Below are 20,001 nucleotides of genomic sequence, written 5' to 3'. Positions count from 1 at the left end.
AGCATTCGGCAAACAATCTTTCACCACCTATTCCTACGTTTTAGGTTTGACTATGCCAATTTATGTGCTGGTCTCGAACTTAAAAACCATCCAGTCACAAAGTGAAGGTATATTGTGTACATGTAAGTAGGTAGAGGATACTAAATATAACGATCTAGTTCGTCAATACCACCTGTCATTGGGTCAAATGCTGTCTGACGTGTTTCATACCGATTGTTAGACCGTTCTTGGCACACTGATTTTGACTACGGATAACTCCGTTTACCTGATCAGGATATAGGGTTAACGGTGGGTGTGACCGGTCGACAGGGGATGCTTACTCCTCCTAGGCACCTGATCCCACCTCTGGTGTGTCCAGGGGTCCGTGTTTGCCCAACTATCTATTTTATATTGCTTGTAGGAGTTATGACATTGATCACTGTTCGTTACCTTCACCTTTCATCAACATCACAAAATGTATTTAAGGTTTTATTTGTATTCCAAGCAGTTGACTTTCATCCATAATTGATAAAAGCATTTCTGTAAACAATATCTTACTATTGAATGTCTAAAATTTCGTCTGCTACAACTTTACCCTGGTCATCGGTGATGCAGAATTGTACCTACTGCTAGACGATGACATTAGGCTTTAGCAAAGAGGTCATTCGCAGGATATATGGCCGATAAGTCGTCAAAGTGCATTAAGACCTACATACCACACTGTCTCCGTGCCACAGCAGCCATAGGTGAATGATGTCGGTTTCCAGGTTTATTTCGGGACACCGAAGCGAGGCGTCGTTAAAAACCTATTACAGCCCTTAGGGCTTTATGGAATTTGATCACGTGACCAACCCGTATTTATATCCCGATAGATATTTTAAAATGATACCTTATTTCTTAAGTAAATCAGGATCTCGTATCTTTTAAGATAAAATGTATCATTATGTGTTTGCCTGTAGTGATATGCTGTTCGGATTATTGACAATGATGACGTTACTGATATATTTAGTTAATAGACAATTGTCTTCTAGCTGCAATGTGCCTCCATCACCCTGGGTTAACTGGAAAATTGCTGATACCATTTCGAGGCTTATATACACTTAGTACACTGTATCGGGCGGTTCTAGTACTCTTACGGAGTACCATGGCAATGAAAACAGTGGCATAGTTTAATCAAATAAAAACGATATTAAAGTTTTAACATTATCAGAGCAAAAGACAGACAGACGAATTACGTTTGCCTTCAAAAAGCGGTATGTGAACGTTTGTTGAATGTGAGGTTTTTTGTAAAGTTTTTGATCACGTGCAATTATAATCGGTATTTGAAAATGAATGACATAATCTATCGGACGTTTGTTTTTGTATTTTCGTTACAAATTTTCCAATGAAAATGTCCAAAGAAGTTAAAACGTCAGCAATATTTCCTTTTGAAAGCGGGGTGTGTTTGGGAACCAGACCGGAACTCAAACTTCTATTAACGCACTGATTAGCGCTTCATGAAACGTACGCCAACGTGAAGTGCCGCAGTCCGCCTTGGGCATTTTTAAAACAAAATTCATTTCTTATATTTACATTCCATTTCACTTCTGTCGGAATTCCTAGCCGTTACAATATACGTACTACATATGGTATATGTATCTGTACATGTATTCATACGGACATTGTTTGCAACTGCGGTGCGTTAATGAGGAAGTTTCTCTCATTACAATTTTTAAAGATATGAAAGACAGAACATTTTAGAATTTAAATATATTGATATAAAACAACCACTATATTTAGATTCGGTATCATCACTTGCGTCAGAAACCCTTAGTGAATAAACAATAGACGTGACATGCATCAGTCTAATACATGCTATAATCAAAGCAATATTTTGCTATCATTATATTCTCACCATTGCATGTATTATATAAGAATATATCAATACAAATCCATAGATATGAATGAGTTGAATTTTTTTCTGTAAGGGTCATTTCATTTACTAAGATTATACTCTCATTATCAATTGTGATGTAGTCGTCATTCTAAGTGAAAAAAAAATTCGTCGAAGTCACGTGGTTTCTTTTATGACTTTATATAAGATGGAACATTCATTAAACTTTATAAAGTATGCGATTAGTCAAAGGTACACACATGAATAAAGCAAGGGAGTTAATTAAATATGTTAATTTACTGCACATCGTACAATTTATCAGCATGCCACGTCTACATTTGCCTCGGAACACAAACTGCTATATTTATCACAGAAATAATTGTAATTAGACGTCTTCAATTTCTCCACATATGACCTTTGTATTCTATCCGTCTCGTCCGAGTCCGAACAATCACTAAATCTGTATGTACTGAAGGAATTGAGTACGCCATTCGTCAATATCAGATCTGAAGAACATAAATACTTATTTCAAATAAAAACTCGCTACATCAATTGAATGAGTTTTATTAGATTAGACTTACGATTAGATTTACGCAAATCTATTTCAGCCCCTGGAATCTGATGAAATGGGTACTACGATGTACGCGTTAAAATTAGGGAATTGTATTAGTACTTTTCATTTTTATTTATTTATTTTTTTTTTTTTTGGCTTTCATTAACCCTTATTTTTCCAACTTTCATTTTGGCTTTTACAACTTTCATTTTGGCTTTTCCAACTTTCATTGAGGCTTTTCCAACTTTCCTTTGGGCTTTTCCAACTTTCATTTTGGATTTCCCAACTTTCGTTTTGGATTTTCCAACCTTTTTCTTTATCTTTTTAAACTTTAATCTTGGTAAGTCGAAGTATTACTAGGCCGAATCATTCGTAAGACTCAGTTCGATAATAAGAATAAGACACATTCAAACTATCATGACTTTTACAAGGAAAAGTCTCTGTGCAAGTTCCATGAATCATGGTACAAATAGAACAGTAACTGTTAAAGAACATATTCTAATATTGATATTCTACTCACCTTCCTTTGACCCGAAAACAACATTGCTCATTCTTCCCAACATGAGAACTTCCTCAGATATATATACATGTATCAATCCCTACCCCCAATTCCCCGCAAGTTTGCAAGATCAAATGCTGTAAATGATTATTTTACTTTTCTTTATATTTTCTTTTATCGTAATAACTTACACCCAATGATATTTTCCAAATATGTTTACGTCGTTAAGTCCTTTCAGTTTGTTATCACGACGATTAAATAAAATTTAAGATTGCAAAAATAATAATAATGATAATAAAATTAAAGCACCACGCGATTACAATTGCAAGTACATCGCATTATATCATTTCTATACATTCAATTTAAACAAAATTTCATGAATATGAACGGTTCAAAAAAGTTAGATAGAAATTCAATGGCTAGATCACAAATTCATAAACTTAGGAACTCTCTCTCTCTCTCTCTCTCTCTCTCTCTCTCTCTCTCATTGCTAAACGACAGTTTTATGCATAGATGAAGGATAGGTAAAGAAAAGGAAAACGCAGAAATAGTTTTTATGATTTTACTCAGAAAGAAAAAGCTGAAAAAAGATCAAATATGGAAAAGTCAGTACAATCGGAAAAGCCAAAAAATTGTTGGAAAAGCCAATAAGTTAACAACCTGATGGTAAAAATGAAAGAAATACAACATAGCATTTATACGCTTACAGGTACGAAAGAAAATGTTTTTGCATTTTATCTCCACCCAAATTTACCTGTACAATTTGGTAACGGTCCACTAGCAATCCAATTCCCGCTGGATCCACAAACATACCACTGACTGTGATCATACTGCAAAGCGAGGCTGTAGTTCCCGCCACAATATACTAGACAAAACTGGCCGAAGTCGGTTTTCCATCCATTACAAACTCGGGCACCATTTACTGGTACGTTCAATTCTGGGCACTGATGTGCTATATAAATAAAAAAAGATCTGATGTGCTATACACAGGCAATTGCGTCGCTTGGGGGTCGAATTTACTATATAAAGAGTAAAGGTATAGAACTCTAAATATAGGGTACCCAAGTTAGCCGATGTAAAAACAATAAATTAATTTATATAAAATTCTACTCGGTATTTTAATTTATTCATACATAATCAATCTACATTACTACCAAAGTTCATCCCAAAATTCCGTATACTTCCCAAGATATGCAGAAATGAACTCCGAAAAATGCCTATTATTTTTTGGTTGACTTTTAGCTGGGCCCTGACACTATACGACTACACAGAGTGTTTGAGCATTGCAACAAGCTATCAAATAGAATGTGCATCATAAAATGTCATTTCTAAAATGAATTTCTTACCCCAATTCATAAAATGAAGTCCGTAATAGCTCCAAGTGACTGAAAACTTAAAACCGTGTGTACTTTCATTTTATCACAGTCATTTTCATCGGTGCCACTAACTACCCACTTTGACATCATTATTATCAATCGTCAAACACCTGTGATACTGTGATTTAGATAAAAATAGACATAATAAGACATTTGTATATTTATAAAGGCTTGTTATTAGCATAATTCATGTACTATAATGAATCAATATTGATCATTATTAGTATTTGAGTATCTAAATCGTTATGGGTCCTTCCATCTCTTTTGGGTAATTAGTCATAACTACCGTTAATGGTTGGGATTTTGGAAATACAGACGGTTTAAAAATGTTCAGTCACTTGGAGCTATTACGGACTTCATTTTATGAATTGGGGTTAGAAATTCATTTTAAAAATGATATTTATGCTGCACATTTTATTTGATATCTTGTTGCAATGCTTTATATAGTAAATTCGACCCCCAAGCGATGCAATTGCCTGTGGTGCTACATGTATATAAATAAAAAAGATATTTCACATCAATGCTTTATTTGTTTAACAATTGTTTAAGAATAATAATATATAAAGTAACGTTACATACGTCTTATTGTGATATTGAAAGTGCACTCTGTTCGAAGGCCATTGGAGGGTTTTAATGCCACGTACTGGGCTACATAGTCTCCCCATGGAAATGTCCAACTATCGTCCGGATAATTCATAGATACTTCGATGCTTTTACCAACAGGATCATAAAAAGATGGCGCCGTCCAGTTAACAAAAATTGTCGGTTCGTTTGAGAATATAGACATATCGCTCGGGCAGTTCGTCATTACAGGAGGCTGAATATCTATAATTCACATATAAACATCAACTGAAAGCCATCCAAATTTTACCTCACGCAAGGTACATTTATTACAATTCTTACCATTTTCACAGTTGACGCCATTAAAACTTGATGTACACAGGCAGTCGTACCTATCTAACCCATTCACGCACGTTCCACCATTTAAACAGGGATTACTAGCGCAAGAATTCACAACTACAACAAACGGTATGGATCAAAATTCAAATAAAAATCAGATATAATAAAAAACAAAGAATACTTGATTATAGAAATAAGATGATAAATATTTATAGTTTAATGATACAAAGTGCTACATCAGCCTCACATGCACATCTTGGTTGCGTTCCAGACCACACCTGGTTTGATTGGCAGGTTCTAGAGACCGATCCACCAGTCAAATTGTAGTGGGCGTTACAGGAATACGTCACGGTTTTACCGTACGTGTACTCGGATCCTGTTACAATTCCATTAGATAAAACAGAGCCTGGATTCCCACAAGTTATTTCTGCAATGTTAAAAAAAACTATGTGTGAGTTTGAGTCTTTGTTCGAGATAGATAGAAAACTTCCCGGGTGTGTTACAAACAGTATTCATTTCATAATTACTGAGCGATATGTGGCTATATGATATCTACAGTATATTTCAATCGCAAGCTTCATTGGCAAATTCAGTATAATTATCACACAAAAATAGCATCCAATTATGCAGCATATTAAACAAAAGTAAGTTTTGCATAAATTTTTAGTTTGAACATATTTCATTGTAGTTATGATGTACAAAATGTTTGAACACAATTTCTTACAACTTACGAGGTTCACATCTTCATATGATAGATTGCAAATTGTCATACACTATGGTATATGATAAAACAAAACAACAAACGCATACATATACTCATGCATTCATATAAACATGTATATAGATATACACATGTACACACATATTCACAGTATATATTCACACACATACACATACTGACAGCATGAAATATATTGATTATACTTATGTGAATCTGTTAGAATTCAAAGTAAATCTCTGTACAGCAGAGTATATTTTACTATTGCTTTCATACTCTATTTTTTTCAAAAGCCGGAAGAGAAAAATACCATTCGAACAACAGCTTCCGTACCACCCTGTCACACACGAGCAGTACCCGGAAGTTGTGTACGTTCCTCCATTATAACAGATGGTGTTACATTTTTCGTATTCGTATCCCATATCATCCGTGGCACAGTTGTTAAAGTCAAGAGTACATATATCAGTCCGCATCCACACCTCTCTGGTCCGGTACCTTTCACCTCCACCACAGGTCCTAGAACAATCCGACCACGCCATCCAATCGGCCCATCTGCAGTGACAATGGTCCCATGTCAAAGCATATCCACACCAAACGACTTCTACGGTGAGAGTAAGGCTGATCAAGAATAAAATGTATCTGTCAACCATTGATGGTGGTACCTGTAGAATTAAAAGAAATAATCCTCATTACATCGTGGAGTGTCGTTTGATACTTCCTGGTTTGAAATAATCCTGTCTTTTTGCAGCCATTATTTAAAGATGTTTTAGTAGAGGTCATGTCTACTAAATTTAAGATGTTGTTCTCCAAAATATCAATAATATTATGTTCGCCCTTATTACCATGCTAAACGTAGTAGACAAACGGAAGGACCTCCTAAACGTAGCAGACAAACAGAAGGACCTCCTAAACGTAGCAGACAAACAGAAGGACCTCCGAAGATTGATCACTGACGAGCATGACACACCACACATGGATATTTAAAACTTTTCAATGTATGTCAAAACTGAGTGTACATTTAAATAGCCCAATGTGTTTGAAGAAACTTCAATGCCGTGCAATCATGTTACAACTTCAAACTCATAATAAATGGGAAAGCTTGATCTATCCAAATTTAAGTAGTCTTTAGCTTCTTGCAGAAATATAGGAAATTCAATCGCAGGACTTTTACCTTACGAAAATAAATATGTGTGCTTTAATATACTGATCTTGATCAAAACATATTTATAACCTATACTGTCACTTCCAAACACAGCTCCACGGTGCGATTAAAGAGAAATGAATCAATATTTGGTAAATCAAGGTCGATGTAGATCAAAACATGATGTTATGGAATGACAATTCTTTCTTTCAAAACTTCCTTTCTAGAAACAGAGTAGTGGTTTCGCAGAATCGCAGATATTGGGTCTGTTAAGAATACAAACAAAGTCTTTAACTACAGGCTTCAGAACTTTTAAAGAATCCAGGAAGTTGGAAAAAAGCCATCGGATGGCATTTGAAATGTTTGTAATTACATTGACACAGGGTATTAAAAGTTAAAAGTATGTCTGTCAATCATCACATTCATAACTCGCTATAATACAGACAAATCCAGTCTATAGTCTGCGTATTGCTAATTGATTTTCATACTTCATTTTAATATATAAATCCCTCATAGTGGTCCTATTATTAAATGGGGGGGGGGGCATGAATGTGTTTTTTAATTTATCATAATCAGAGTAGTAATTTTGTGACATGATTTTAATCAACCCCTCGACAACAGTTTGGCGGGATTGAAATTAACATACATTAAAGTTTTGTGGATTTGGGTTAACATAAACTGTGCTGTTTCATATTACATATATTACCTCCACCAAATTGGTAAATCTTATTCGTGCCATGCAGAGTTACACGAGAATGTTTTTTTTTTTTTTTTTTTTTGCTTTGAGGAAATCCACTAAATATATGTATCTTATCAAATTATAGGATACAATCTGAACATTTTCGAATAATTTACGATTTGCTTTTCCTGTAAGTCCTAATTATGATTCAAATGAATGAAATATGATTAACATTTTTTCAAAATTACTTTTCTTTAACATTTGTTCACAAACAAGAATACTGATGGATGCGCCCCGAACTGCGTCTTCATATGATGAATGTACTGCACGAGGATCAATAACTGTTGAAAATATTGTTGAAATGAAGGTTTTGTCATATTTAAGGTATATGTTGGGTGACCTTGACTTTTCAAAATGAGGTTTGAGTGAACTTTGTCTGAAAGCCATTTGTCTATTACTCATTTGTGTGACATATGATCAACACCTTTTAAAAAAAACGAAAAAAAAAAAAAAAAAACTGTTGAAATAAGGAGCCTTTTCCTCATGTAAGGTACAAGTAATGAGTGACCTGGACCTTTCCAAAATGACATTGAGAGACCTTGGTCCACAAGATCAATAATTGTTGAATTATTGTTGAAATGAAGTTATTTTTCACATTTATTTTATATTGTTCTGAGTGACCTTGATCTTTATAAAATCATCTTGAGTGACCTTTGTCTAACAACCACTTGTCTATTATTTACTGTGATACATGATCAATACTTGTTAAAATCTGTGAAAATAAAGATTTTTTCGTTATGTATATGTTCTGGGGTGACTTTGACCTTTCCAAAATTACCTTGGTCTAAAAGTCCCTGTCCCAAGCAAGATTTTTTTTTTTCAATTATGACCAATTTCTGATGAAAGGTTTAGGAGATATGAACTCGGACGGACGGACACAGCAGCGACTATATGCTCACCCGAAAACATTTTGAGAACATAAAAAGGCTAAACATCTTCGCGTAATCATACAAAGCATAGCTTAGATCCATCCTGTAGCATTCTTTCATGCAAAATTGTGCAGCATAATGTATTTGAAAAATTAAACATTACATTAATCTAGCTGCAATATTGATTTAAAAGTAAAACAAGAATACACCCATATACTTATTTAGAGCACATGTGGACAATTTTGGGGTTTGTGATGAAATATTGTGTATAACAATATAATACAGATGATTATATTGTTATACACATATGATTATATTGTTATACACAGATGATTATATTGCTATACACAGATGATTATTTTGTTATACACAGATGATTATATTGTTATACACAGATGATTATATTGTTATACACAGATGATAATATTGTTATACACAGATGATTATATTGCTATACACAGATGATTATATTGTTATACACAGATGATTATATTGCTATACACAGATGATTATATTGTTATACACAGATGATTATATTGTTATACACAGATGATTATATTGTTATATACAGATGGGTTGTAATATCCAGTGTTATTTATTTGTTAAATAAAGAATATCATCATTTAAAGAAATGAATCAAACTATTGTGTAGAAAATGGTACAAACTTTAATTTGAGTGCTCAAATTGTGCAAGAACTTTAAATGTTTAGGAAAATAGATATATCTCACATTATTTAGCTTCTGTTATAAGGATGAATAATTAAGATATAGGCCAATTTCAAGATCTGCGTACAAACTACTTTGTCAGAAAGTGACCTAATCGTTGCTAAATGATGTGTAAAAACTTCCATTAAAAGTGTTTATGAAAGCAATTTTTTTTTCTCAGAATTCTATTCTTAAAACACCTGGAATCCCTCACATCATATACTTTAAATCTCTCAGGGAAATTTAAAAATTTCCCGAATGAAAATGGATTAAATAAATTTGCTTTGGTTCAACGGTCGTTGAGAAAACGGAAGTTTAAAAATTGTTTATATATATAAGTTAAAATGGAAATACAAATTATCAAAGTTCATTAGAAGAATAAAAATGAACACCGTTGCTGTTATACTAGGTCTGTCTTTGTGTCATGTAACATTATGTAGCAATACACAGAGTAAACTAGCGGATGTTAATATAGAAAAGGTATGATACCACTTCGTTTGTAGTTTAATTCACTGTATTTTTATACCCATCACATGCACGTTTTCATTCCATTTTTCTTATTTTCTTGATCTATGCCGCTGTTCGTCTTGCTTTGTCTTTATTTATTTATTATCCTTGAGCTTAATTTTTTAATGCAATATTGAAAACTGTTATCTCCATGTACACGTTTTATGTTGACTCCAGGGCCTACTCTCATTTTTTTTTAATACCTGTCCAGCAGTGCTTTGGGGTTATTTGTGCACAAGACGTTTTATACATGTAAATGTTCTTTAATGATAATTCAGTTATACATCTCTGAAATTCACCTAAATCATTTATTGACAAACGCAACATATTTCGTTATAGTCATACTTAATATGTACAATTACCAATCGTAAACTAGGTTACTACAGCAACCCGAGGATGCCGGGTCACAGACCTGCACGTGGATCGGGACCTCGGAAAGATTGTTCCAGATGGACGGCTTTATTCATTCCAGGGAACACTGTACTATTGCAATGAAGGTTTATGGGAAATCAAAGGTATCGTATTTAAAGATAAAAAGCAAGTTGATTTATTTCATTCTAGATAATCCTCGTGTTTTAAGGGTCTTCTGTTTATCTAAGAACTTGACAATCGATGCTTAAGGACCTGTTCGTTGAGCGTCAGTTCCACAAACTGCTCTGCAACTAAGAATATGCTCCAAAGTACACAATTTTCCTAAACATATTGTTTAATATAGAAACAAGTTATATTTGATGATTGTGTAAACTGAGAATAATCTGTTTCTTGAGAAAAGGCAGTGCAAGGCATTTATATCAGTTCTCTTTTCAACGCATTTCCTTTTAATGCTGACCTATTTTGTTGTGGTTGTTTGTTTGGTTTTTTTTTGGTTTTTTTTTTTTTTTTTTTTTTTTTGGCTCCTTTATATTCATATTAAAGAAAATAGTGGGGTAATTATATTGGTTAAAGGTTACTTTTTACCCGACACATTGTAAGTATAAAACAGGTAGGTATGAAGAATAACCACACCACACTTATCATTGGTAGCTTACATGTAACTACACGTGCATCATAAAATATGTTTTGAATATAGCGAATAGTTTCCTTAATAACCCTACACGTCACAGTAACTAAGGGAACCTGTGCAGAAGGGGGACTAACATGTTGACCAAAATTACGTCGAGTTACAAATGGAAGTGTACTAGGTTACCTGTCTCGTCTGGTGAATCTCCGCAGCGTAAAAAAAAAAACCCAAAACACCCCAAGGGTTAATCTCAGCGAGATTCGTCGAGGCTGAATATTTGGACTGACGCCTCTTCCGAATCTCAGACCAGTGTCACATAAAGTGATTCGGGAAATCTTGCCTGAACTTCGGCCGCTTGTTACGATTAAAATGGGTTAAATTGAATTTCTTGTCCGCTTCAACTTTTCGCCTTAGACATCCTATTAACTCCCTATCACAATGAAACATGCATTTCTTACCTTTACAAGGTGTAAATCCCACAGTAATTCAAGTTGGATATCTAAGGCAAAACGTTGAAGCGGACAAGAAATTCAATTTAACCCATTTTATTCGCAACAAGCGGCCGAAGCTCAGGCAAGATTTCCCGAATCACTTTATGCGACACTGGTCTAAGATTCGGAAGAGGCGTCAGTCCAAATATCCAGCCTCGATGAATCTCGCTGAGATTACCCGAGGGTGTTCTTCTGTAAGAAGACGATTTGACTAAAACCCATTTGATTATTCGATTGATAACAAATAAGAATATAGAAACTTACTTAGTTATTCTTGAAATACGTCTCGTTATATATGCATCGATTACCAGTTCAAAGTTATTACGTTATCACGGGGTCTTGGTTTTTGCCGTCTCACCCGATTTAGTCGCCACTTACAACAAGCCAATCTCTCACCAGAGGCGTATTACGCTGCGCTACAACACCTCTGTCAACGTCTAAATGTCAAGATTCTTGGCAAAACTTACCTATAGCATCATGGATAATAATTTTATAAGTTTAAGTTTTAAACCTATAAATCTTAAAGTAGGTTCACAAAAACAACGAATTCCATGATTATACTAGTATTATTGAATGAATGAATATTTATATAAACCTTCTAATTCGCTCAGGTGTCTCATATTTACCATCTTCTGATTTTTAAAAATTCAGAGAAGTGTTTGATTTGCTCAGATATTATCATTACAGTTCGATATGCTAAGTTAGTTTTTGTACATTTTGATATAACTTTTTAGACGTTGACAGAGGTATTAGTGGAGCGTAGCGGGAACGATAACTCTTGGTAGAGATTGACATCAAGCAAGGAGTACTGAGGACCTACTCTAACCCGGATCCCTATAGGGTTGTAAAATTTTGAATAACCTACCATTATATAATGGTATAAAATCAATAAGAAAATAAGCTTATTTACAAAACAAGTAAGGAATAGTTACCAGGGTATCCTCCGCAATCATTAATGTAAATGGGGAAAAACGCAACCTACATGTATATGTATATATACAAAGCTCGGAAATAGCAATGAACTCTTAAATAAACATAACTGCCCTAGGTGAAGAATTGTTTAATATAAAGCACAGAAAATTTCACTTTATTTGGATACCACTTCCGCCCCTACCCGGGTTTGAACTGACGACCTGCGGAACCAAATATCCCAGCAGCAAATAACCATATGTGTATATGTATGTCTTACATCATGTGATGACTGGACTACATCACATAATGACCGTTTCACATCGTGTATTGATTTTATCAGGTAACTTAATGACTGTACTGCATTACACAAGTCTTTTCATGACTGTACAGACTTATTCATGCATTGGTTGACCGAGGCCGTAGGTCGAGGCCAACTAACGTCTGAACATGTCTGTATCGTTTTATAGGCTTTGTCAGTCAATACTGACCAAATACGTATAGTTACGAGTAGACAGCTCTGCTTTATTAAATTATCAGGAATTTTACAACAGTTTTCACATGTTTTCTTTAAACATTCAACAAATAGAACATGTGCATTATAACAATGTTTCAATAATGTAAAACCTATAGGCTGTACCAGTAATAAAATGTATTTTTAATTTGTACGGTGTAGTTCGAGTGGTTTAACCATGATTAGTAATTTTCGGTATAGACATTCACGGCATTGAATTTGACTTACCAATATGGACTTTACAAAGCGTAATTTGATTGGTCGATGAAAATGTCATCAAATCTTAGGTATATTAACAGGGAATCCAGAAAAAACCTCCCCATTTTGATAGTTGGATGAACTCATTCTGGGTTCAGACCAGGAGGGATCGTCTGGAACTATTAAAGCACATCAAACTTTTCCATCATTTTTAAAATAACAAAGACAGTACCACTGTACTACATCACGTAGTGACTGCATCTTACATGCACCATATGAAAAACAGCTCGATATCCAGACAGCTATAATGTTCCATAGAACACGTATCTATAGATACCGGTACGTGATAGAACGCGCGCAGACTCCAATACCTTGATGTGCCGTGTGATTGGGTTTCTGCGTTTTATAATTTCTTTAACAGTGTTTGATTAAAAAGATGTATTTATCTGTATTTGCTAGTTTTGGGACGTACAACATAAACACCATAGGCACGATATAACTGCCTGTGATAAACACCATAGGCACGATATAACTGTCTGTGATAAAAACCATAGGCACGATATAACTTCCTGTGATAAAAACCATAGGCACGATATAACTGCCTGTGATAAAAACCATAGGCACGATATAACTGTCTGTGATAAAAACCATAGGCACGATATAACTGCCTGTGATAAAAACCATAGGCACGATATAACTGCCTGTGATAAAAACCATAGGCACGATATAACTGCCTGTGATAAAAACCATAGGCACGATATAACTGCCTGTGATTAAAAACCATAGGCACGATATAACTGCCTGTGATAAAAACCATAGGCACGATATAACTGGCTGTGATAAACACCATAGGCACGATATAACTGCCTGTGATAAAAACCATAGGCACGATATAACTGCCTGTGATAAAAACCATAGACACGATATAACTGTCTGTGATAAAAACCATAGGCACGATATAACTTCCTGTGATAAACACCATAGGCACGATATAACTGTCTGTGATAAAAACCATAGGCACGATATAACTTCCTGTGATAAAAACCATAGGCACGATATAACTGCCTGTGATAAACACCATAGGCACGATATAACTGCCTGTGATAAAAACCATAGGCACGATATAACTTCCTGTGATAAAAACCATAGGCACGATATAACTGCCTGTGATAAAAACCATAGGCACGATATAACTGCCTGTGATAAAAACCATAGGCACGATATAACTGTCTGTGATAAAAACCATAGGCACGATATAACTGCCTGTGATATAAACCATAGGCACGATATAACTGCCTGTGATAAAAACCATAGGCACGATATAACTGCCTGTGATTAAAAACCATAGGCACGATATAACTGCCTGTGATAAAAACCATAGGCACGATATAACTGTCTGTGATAAACACCATAGGCACGATATAACTGCCTGTGATAAAAACCATAGGCACGATATAACTGCCTGTGATAAAAACCATAGACACGATATAACTGTCTGTGATAAAAACCATAGGCACGATATAACTGCCTGTGATAAAAACCATAGGCACGATATAACTGCCTGTGATAAAAACCATAGGCACGATATAACTGCCTGTGATAAAAACCATAGGCACGATATAACTGCCTGTGATAAAAACCATAGACACGATATAAATGTCTGTGATAAACACCCTAGGCACGATATAACTGCCTGTGATAAAAACCATAGGCACGATATAACTGCCTGTGATAAAAACCATAGACACGATATAAATGTCTGTGATAAACACCCTAGGCACGATATAACTGTCTGTGATAAAAACCATAGGCACGATATAACTGTCTGTGATAAAAAAACAACAACAACAATCCAATCGGATTCTAATTATTTTGATAAACTAATATTTCTATGGTTTTATTATTGTTCGATGGTTTATGTACCAGGTATTAGGAATTTAACAACTGTAGTCCTTTCAGTGGATCGAATCGTTTGCTCAAAACAGATTAGTTTGAAATTATGATGTTGTATTTCAATATACAGGTCAACAAGAGTGGAAGTCGAGCAAAATACAACATGCTAGAATCAGAAGAGGGTGGTGGAAAGAATTTCGGTGTAAATGGCTTTCTGACAGTTCTGCTTGTCCAGATGAGCGTAAGTCCAAATATCGCGTGCACTCGTGTGTGTGTGTGTGTGTGTGTGTGTGTGTTCGCGCACTATGCCGACACTTACGACACGTATAAGGTTACACACGAGCAACCTACGACATTTTCAGAACCTACGACACAAAAGTGTGTCGTAGATTTGGAGACCCCTTGAAATCGGAATTTTTCATCGTGTTTTACCCAGAAAATACAAAATTTTGTATAGTGTGAGTTTCCGGGTTACACACGACTTTTGTTACACACAACACCGAGCCATAATGGGGTGCTTACACACTTTGCATCCTTGCCACATTCTCGCGCATGCGCAAATTCAACTTCCTAAGGAAACGAGGTCGAGTGGATGACAATGCAAATGTAAGTGTTTTTGTTTATCTAATTGAATATAAGTAGTCAATTAATGATTTAAAATTGATATTTTTGTTCCCGTCCGTTTAGTTTGAATACATTGGGGTATGTGATGTATCGTTATTCTGCAGTAATGGTGAGAAAAAGTAAGTTGACCTTTGACACGACTAAGATACAATTAGATGCGTGTAAGCTTAAATAGTTCAATGGTTTTCATTTTCTGTATGTTTTTGTGTTTGTTTTATATCATCATGATTATCTTCAGTATTTTGGTTTATCATTGATTTGACAAAATGTTTTACAAATACAGAATCAAGGAATAGTTAGAATTTCCTCTTCAATACAATATCGGTGTACACGGTTTTTTTTAGACATATGAACATCGTTAAAAGCAACAATTCTCTAAATATTAAATGAGAATTGAATTATTATACACAGTATATTTGTCATTCTTTGATGAATATGCGTATCTTAATGTATAACATTGATATATAACAAACTGACGAACAACTGGAATTTCCTCTTTAGAATATTCTATCTTAGCTTGGCAAAATATTTTCAATATTTTCAAAGATATAAACCCCGTTTCAAAGCGACAATATCAAAGAAAATTAAACAAGTACATAGCTCCAAAAAATTGGGTCTTTATTACCACTATTTTTGGATATTATTAACTGGTAACCGGTGGATAGCTCCAGCCTCTTTCCCCTTAATAAGGAAGGTGTGGTCAAGCGCGGTTAAACAAGTTCTTGGGGAAAATATTGTTTACCTTATTTTAAGAAATTGTTTAGATTTCATTTTGTTCCAACATCGACCAGTTGCAAAGATTTTGGGTTAATTTATCTGATGGTTGACTTTACGCCATGGCTATAAACAACTTTATATAATATGTTGATTTATAGGCGTTGAAAGAAATTTCCAAATAAAGGGTGTTGAAATCAAATGGGACAAGGACATTTAAAGTATGTGCGGTTCAAGTGTCTCTCATCAATATGAATAGAATGAAAAATAAAGTAATTTGTCCCAAAATGAAGTCCCCCCCCTTTCTTCTCTCCAACCCCATCCCCATTTGTGCATGCAGCTAGATCCAGTGTTTTCATACCAGACCAAATTCATGTTAAATTATCAATGTTTGTCCTGTTAAGAAGATATACTTTTTAAGTAAATGTAAACTCCAATCTAGTTCACTGAATTTATGAAAAGGCAAGAGCAGATCCGGATTTCTATCTCTCTCTCTCAGAGTGTTGCCAAATCGGTGTAACTTACATTAAAAAAAAATAAAGGGGTTTCGGTCAAGGGCTACCGCTATTTTTAGAGCGACCCTGAACACTAGCGACAGCGATCACCGCAACACCGGCACCAGAACATGTACAGACTGTTCAATCGAGTGGGGAAGATCCCCAGGGCTTTTTGTAAATTTCATATAAAGTTGCAGAAATGACATTTTTTATCTTTGTTTATTTTTTTTACTTATTCAATTGTAAGAAATCAGATACTATTTATATGTATTTCTAAAAATAAAATTGAAAAAAAAATAATAAATCCATTACGAGATTCGAACTGGGTACATGTTATCGTGAGTTTCATAGACATCTCTAACGATTACGTAACAGTGTTTTAATCTTCACACTCTTGTTATTTCACACTCTCAAATAAATGAAGTTATGTAAATCAATTTTGTGTAGCCTATGTTTCAAAATATTATCTGTATTTTGCACCATTTACAAATGTAAAATAGTATTGTTAAAAATTCAGAAGTTTTTGAATTTGTCAGCACTTGGAGATTATTTTTCTCGTGCCGTAGACCGACTGAAGAAGAAAAAAAAGGGGTCAGATTATTTTCTTAGTGCTGTGTTTAAAGTTATGTATTAGTAAGTATAAAATGAGGATATCATTGTTTATAGACATCAGTCAGTGCTGCATATACATGTATTACCATTGTCTGTCTGTCTGTTTACCAGTATTTACAGGTATCTGAATTTTTAATCAGCTGTTAATCTGTAAATGGATACAAATAGAAAAATGGGAGGGGGGATGCATATAGATAGATATATAGTGTATTTATCATCTATTTATAGAGATAGAGTTTTTTCCTTTTATTTATTTATATATATTTATTGATTAAAATACCTGTGCAGTATAATGAGTATTGCCCATGTCTGTTGTAGGGGTAGTGGTAAAATAGTATGATATACATGTATGTATGATATTTTAATAATATTAACAATGAACCTACATTGTAATATTTTTGCCATAGTGTGTATATGAATTCTAGGTATCAGGACAACTCGCCCCCAAGACAACTCACCCCCTCATCGGGACAACTCGCCCCTAAGACAACCCGCCCTCAAGACAACTCGCCCCCTCTTCGGGACAACTCGCCCCCTCTCTTGAGATAATTCGCTCCTACATATCATACATGTTTACAATTATTATTTTTGGTCTAAATCCAAGAGGTGTATTACCAAAAATTAATGAATTTCTTATAGATAGTATATACATCACAGACAATAAGACGTGTTCACATTAACACCGAACTTCATGTCTTTTTATGCAAGACGAACGATTTTAGTGGAAATCCAGTGTTTGGGTTCAGTAAATTCATCATCACTTTTATGTACATGTAAAATATATAATTTCAGCGGAAACAAGTTAGCGTTTGGTATAGGGAGAGTATTAGCTTGGTCTACAGCTGACGTAGTATAATTATCAATAATCTGCGTCTGTTGTTAAATCTAATTGTTTCATTTCCCCCAAGCTGTTATAAATTTACTTCAAACGTTATGAGTTACTCATCATCAGAGTTCTTTACACTTTGAAATCACCGCGTAAAAAGAATCACACCGTGTAAAAAGAATCAGTAAAGCAAAGCTGTTATAAAATTTCTAAAATGGGAATTTTATTTTTCAACGGGTATTAGTTGAGAAATGCATTAAAAGATAATTACATGTATCAGAATATTCATGCTTCACCTTTACACTTATGTATACTATATCGATAAAAGAAACACCCACACCCTCAAAATTTTCTCAGTATTAGAGACATTTAATCAATTACCTGAAGATCAGTAAATATAATTTTCCTTGCCAATTGATTTATGAAAAATATAACTTTTTCTGAAATGCAATAATTAAATATAGGTATAATTCTATTAGAATTTACCATTCGTGTTAAAGTATGAAAGAAAAAGACGTATCTTTATAATTGTAATTGTAATTAAAAGATTTATATAGCGCCCTATCAACATTAGTTCTCTAAAGCGCTTTACAAATGTGAAAGAAAAGATAATATAAAATGGATGTGCACATACATGTGAATAAAATATTCATAGTGTCAGAATTAAAATGCATAAATATTATTATTAATATATAGCGATATGATATGATTACCCTAATAACATATGAAACAATTTAAAACAACCCTTAGGAATAATTAAATACATAACAAGGACATAGGCATAATAACAAACAGCAGGGGTTTTTTTTTGGGGGGGGGGGGGGTTGTTTGTTTTTTGTTAACAGCACTGTAAGAGCTGTATGTAAGAGCACTAAGTATATAAAAATAATCACAAATTAAAAGCTAATTTAAAGAGATGCATTCTGAGGTCCACTTTAAAATTAGACAATGAAGTACATTGTCTGAGTTTAAAAGGCAGAGAATTCCAGAGACTCGATGCAGCTTTGTCCAAACGTCGATCCCCATATGTTTTCGTACGTGTCCGAGGTACCTGGAGAAGATGCAGAGATTCGGATCTTAGTGATCGTGTGGGATTGTAAACTGTAAGGATATCCTTTATGTAAACTGGAGATAGGTTGTTGGGAGATTTGAAAGTATGAAGGAAGTATCTTATATTGAATTCTGTACTCAACTGGGAACCAGTGAAGATCTATTAGAACAGGAGTAATATGGTCGGATTTTTTTGAGCGTGTTATTAATCTTGCAGCTGTGTTTTGTGCCCTCTGAAGTTTGCTGGTGTGTTTAGAATGAACACCATAAAGCAATGCATTTCCGTAATCTAATCTGGATGTAACTAGCGAGTTTACTAGAGTTTTACATGCTTCATCATTGATAAATGTTAAAAGTGTAAATAACACACACAAAATAAAAATAAAATGTGATAATATATTTATATATAATATTGGGGGCAGGGTTTGACACTAAGGCACGCCCGACCGACCGAGACTACTAAATGATAGGTCTGGTTGGGTAAAATGTTTATTTACTAGTCCGACTGGTCGTGTTAAAAATATGAACAAATTTAAGAAACTTTACTTTAAATCATAAAATATTTTATTCATAAAAAAAATAACTGTAAAGAGTTTGCGAGCAATTTAATGAACCGCATGATGACATAATCTCTATCTTTAGTTCTAATAAGTCGCGGTCGTAAGTGATGTTCTACGACATCTACACATTGTTAATGTGTGTAAAGTTATGTTTTGGTTAAATAGAATTATTGAATTCACTTTCATTAAAAAAAACACCAAAACAGTTCATTTGAATTGAATATAAGAAAGTGTTTATTAAACATATGTGCGGG

The 20,001-nt window shown here is 34.3% G+C and overlaps 2 protein-coding genes across 8 annotated transcripts in view; one reads left to right on the top strand and one right to left on the bottom strand.

Moving 5' to 3' along the window:
• Positions 1-2,037: 2,037 nt before the first annotated feature.
• Positions 2,038-7,178, bottom strand: LOC125652090 (sushi, von Willebrand factor type A, EGF and pentraxin domain-containing protein 1-like). 2 transcript variants are annotated; one of them, XM_056164449.1, is made up of 8 exons: positions 6,832-7,025; positions 6,741-6,801; positions 6,209-6,560; positions 5,428-5,607; positions 5,184-5,297; positions 4,860-5,105; positions 3,659-3,856; positions 2,038-2,358 (listed from the first exon to the last, which is right to left on the bottom strand). In XM_056164449.1, exons 1-8 carry the CDS (start codon positions 6,870-6,872, stop codon positions 2,171-2,173), a joined length of 1,380 nt encoding a protein of 459 aa, XP_056020424.1. In that variant the 5' UTR covers positions 6,873-7,025; the 3' UTR covers positions 2,038-2,170. The 2 variants fall into 2 exon arrangements, with proteins under 2 accessions (XP_056020424.1, XP_048737016.2); XM_048881059.2 differs by having other exon boundaries at positions 6,741-7,178.
• A 2,483-nt stretch (positions 7,179-9,661) lies between these two features.
• Positions 9,662-20,001, top strand: part of LOC125652082 (sushi, von Willebrand factor type A, EGF and pentraxin domain-containing protein 1-like) — a 47,236-nt gene continuing 36,896 nt past the window's right edge. The window contains exons 1-3 of one of the 6 annotated variants that reach the window (XM_048881048.2): positions 9,662-9,832; positions 10,236-10,374; positions 14,995-15,105. In XM_048881048.2, coding sequence (XP_048737005.2) covers positions 9,737-9,832; positions 10,236-10,374; positions 14,995-15,105 — 346 coding nt within the window. In that variant the 5' untranslated portion in view covers positions 9,662-9,736. Of the gene's footprint in view, positions 9,833-10,235; positions 10,375-14,994; positions 15,106-15,292; positions 15,471-15,583; positions 15,608-17,000; positions 17,333-20,001 lie in introns of those variants that run through there. The other 5 variants (XR_008802794.1, XM_048881049.2, XR_007371429.2 and 2 more) reach the window with 5 other exon arrangements.

This window comes from Ostrea edulis, chromosome 5 (genome assembly GCF_947568905.1).
Source record: "Ostrea edulis chromosome 5, xbOstEdul1.1, whole genome shotgun sequence".
Lineage (NCBI taxonomy): Eukaryota > Metazoa > Mollusca > Bivalvia > Ostreida > Ostreidae > Ostrea > Ostrea edulis.
This window is presented reverse-complemented; position numbering and strand designations above follow the sequence as displayed.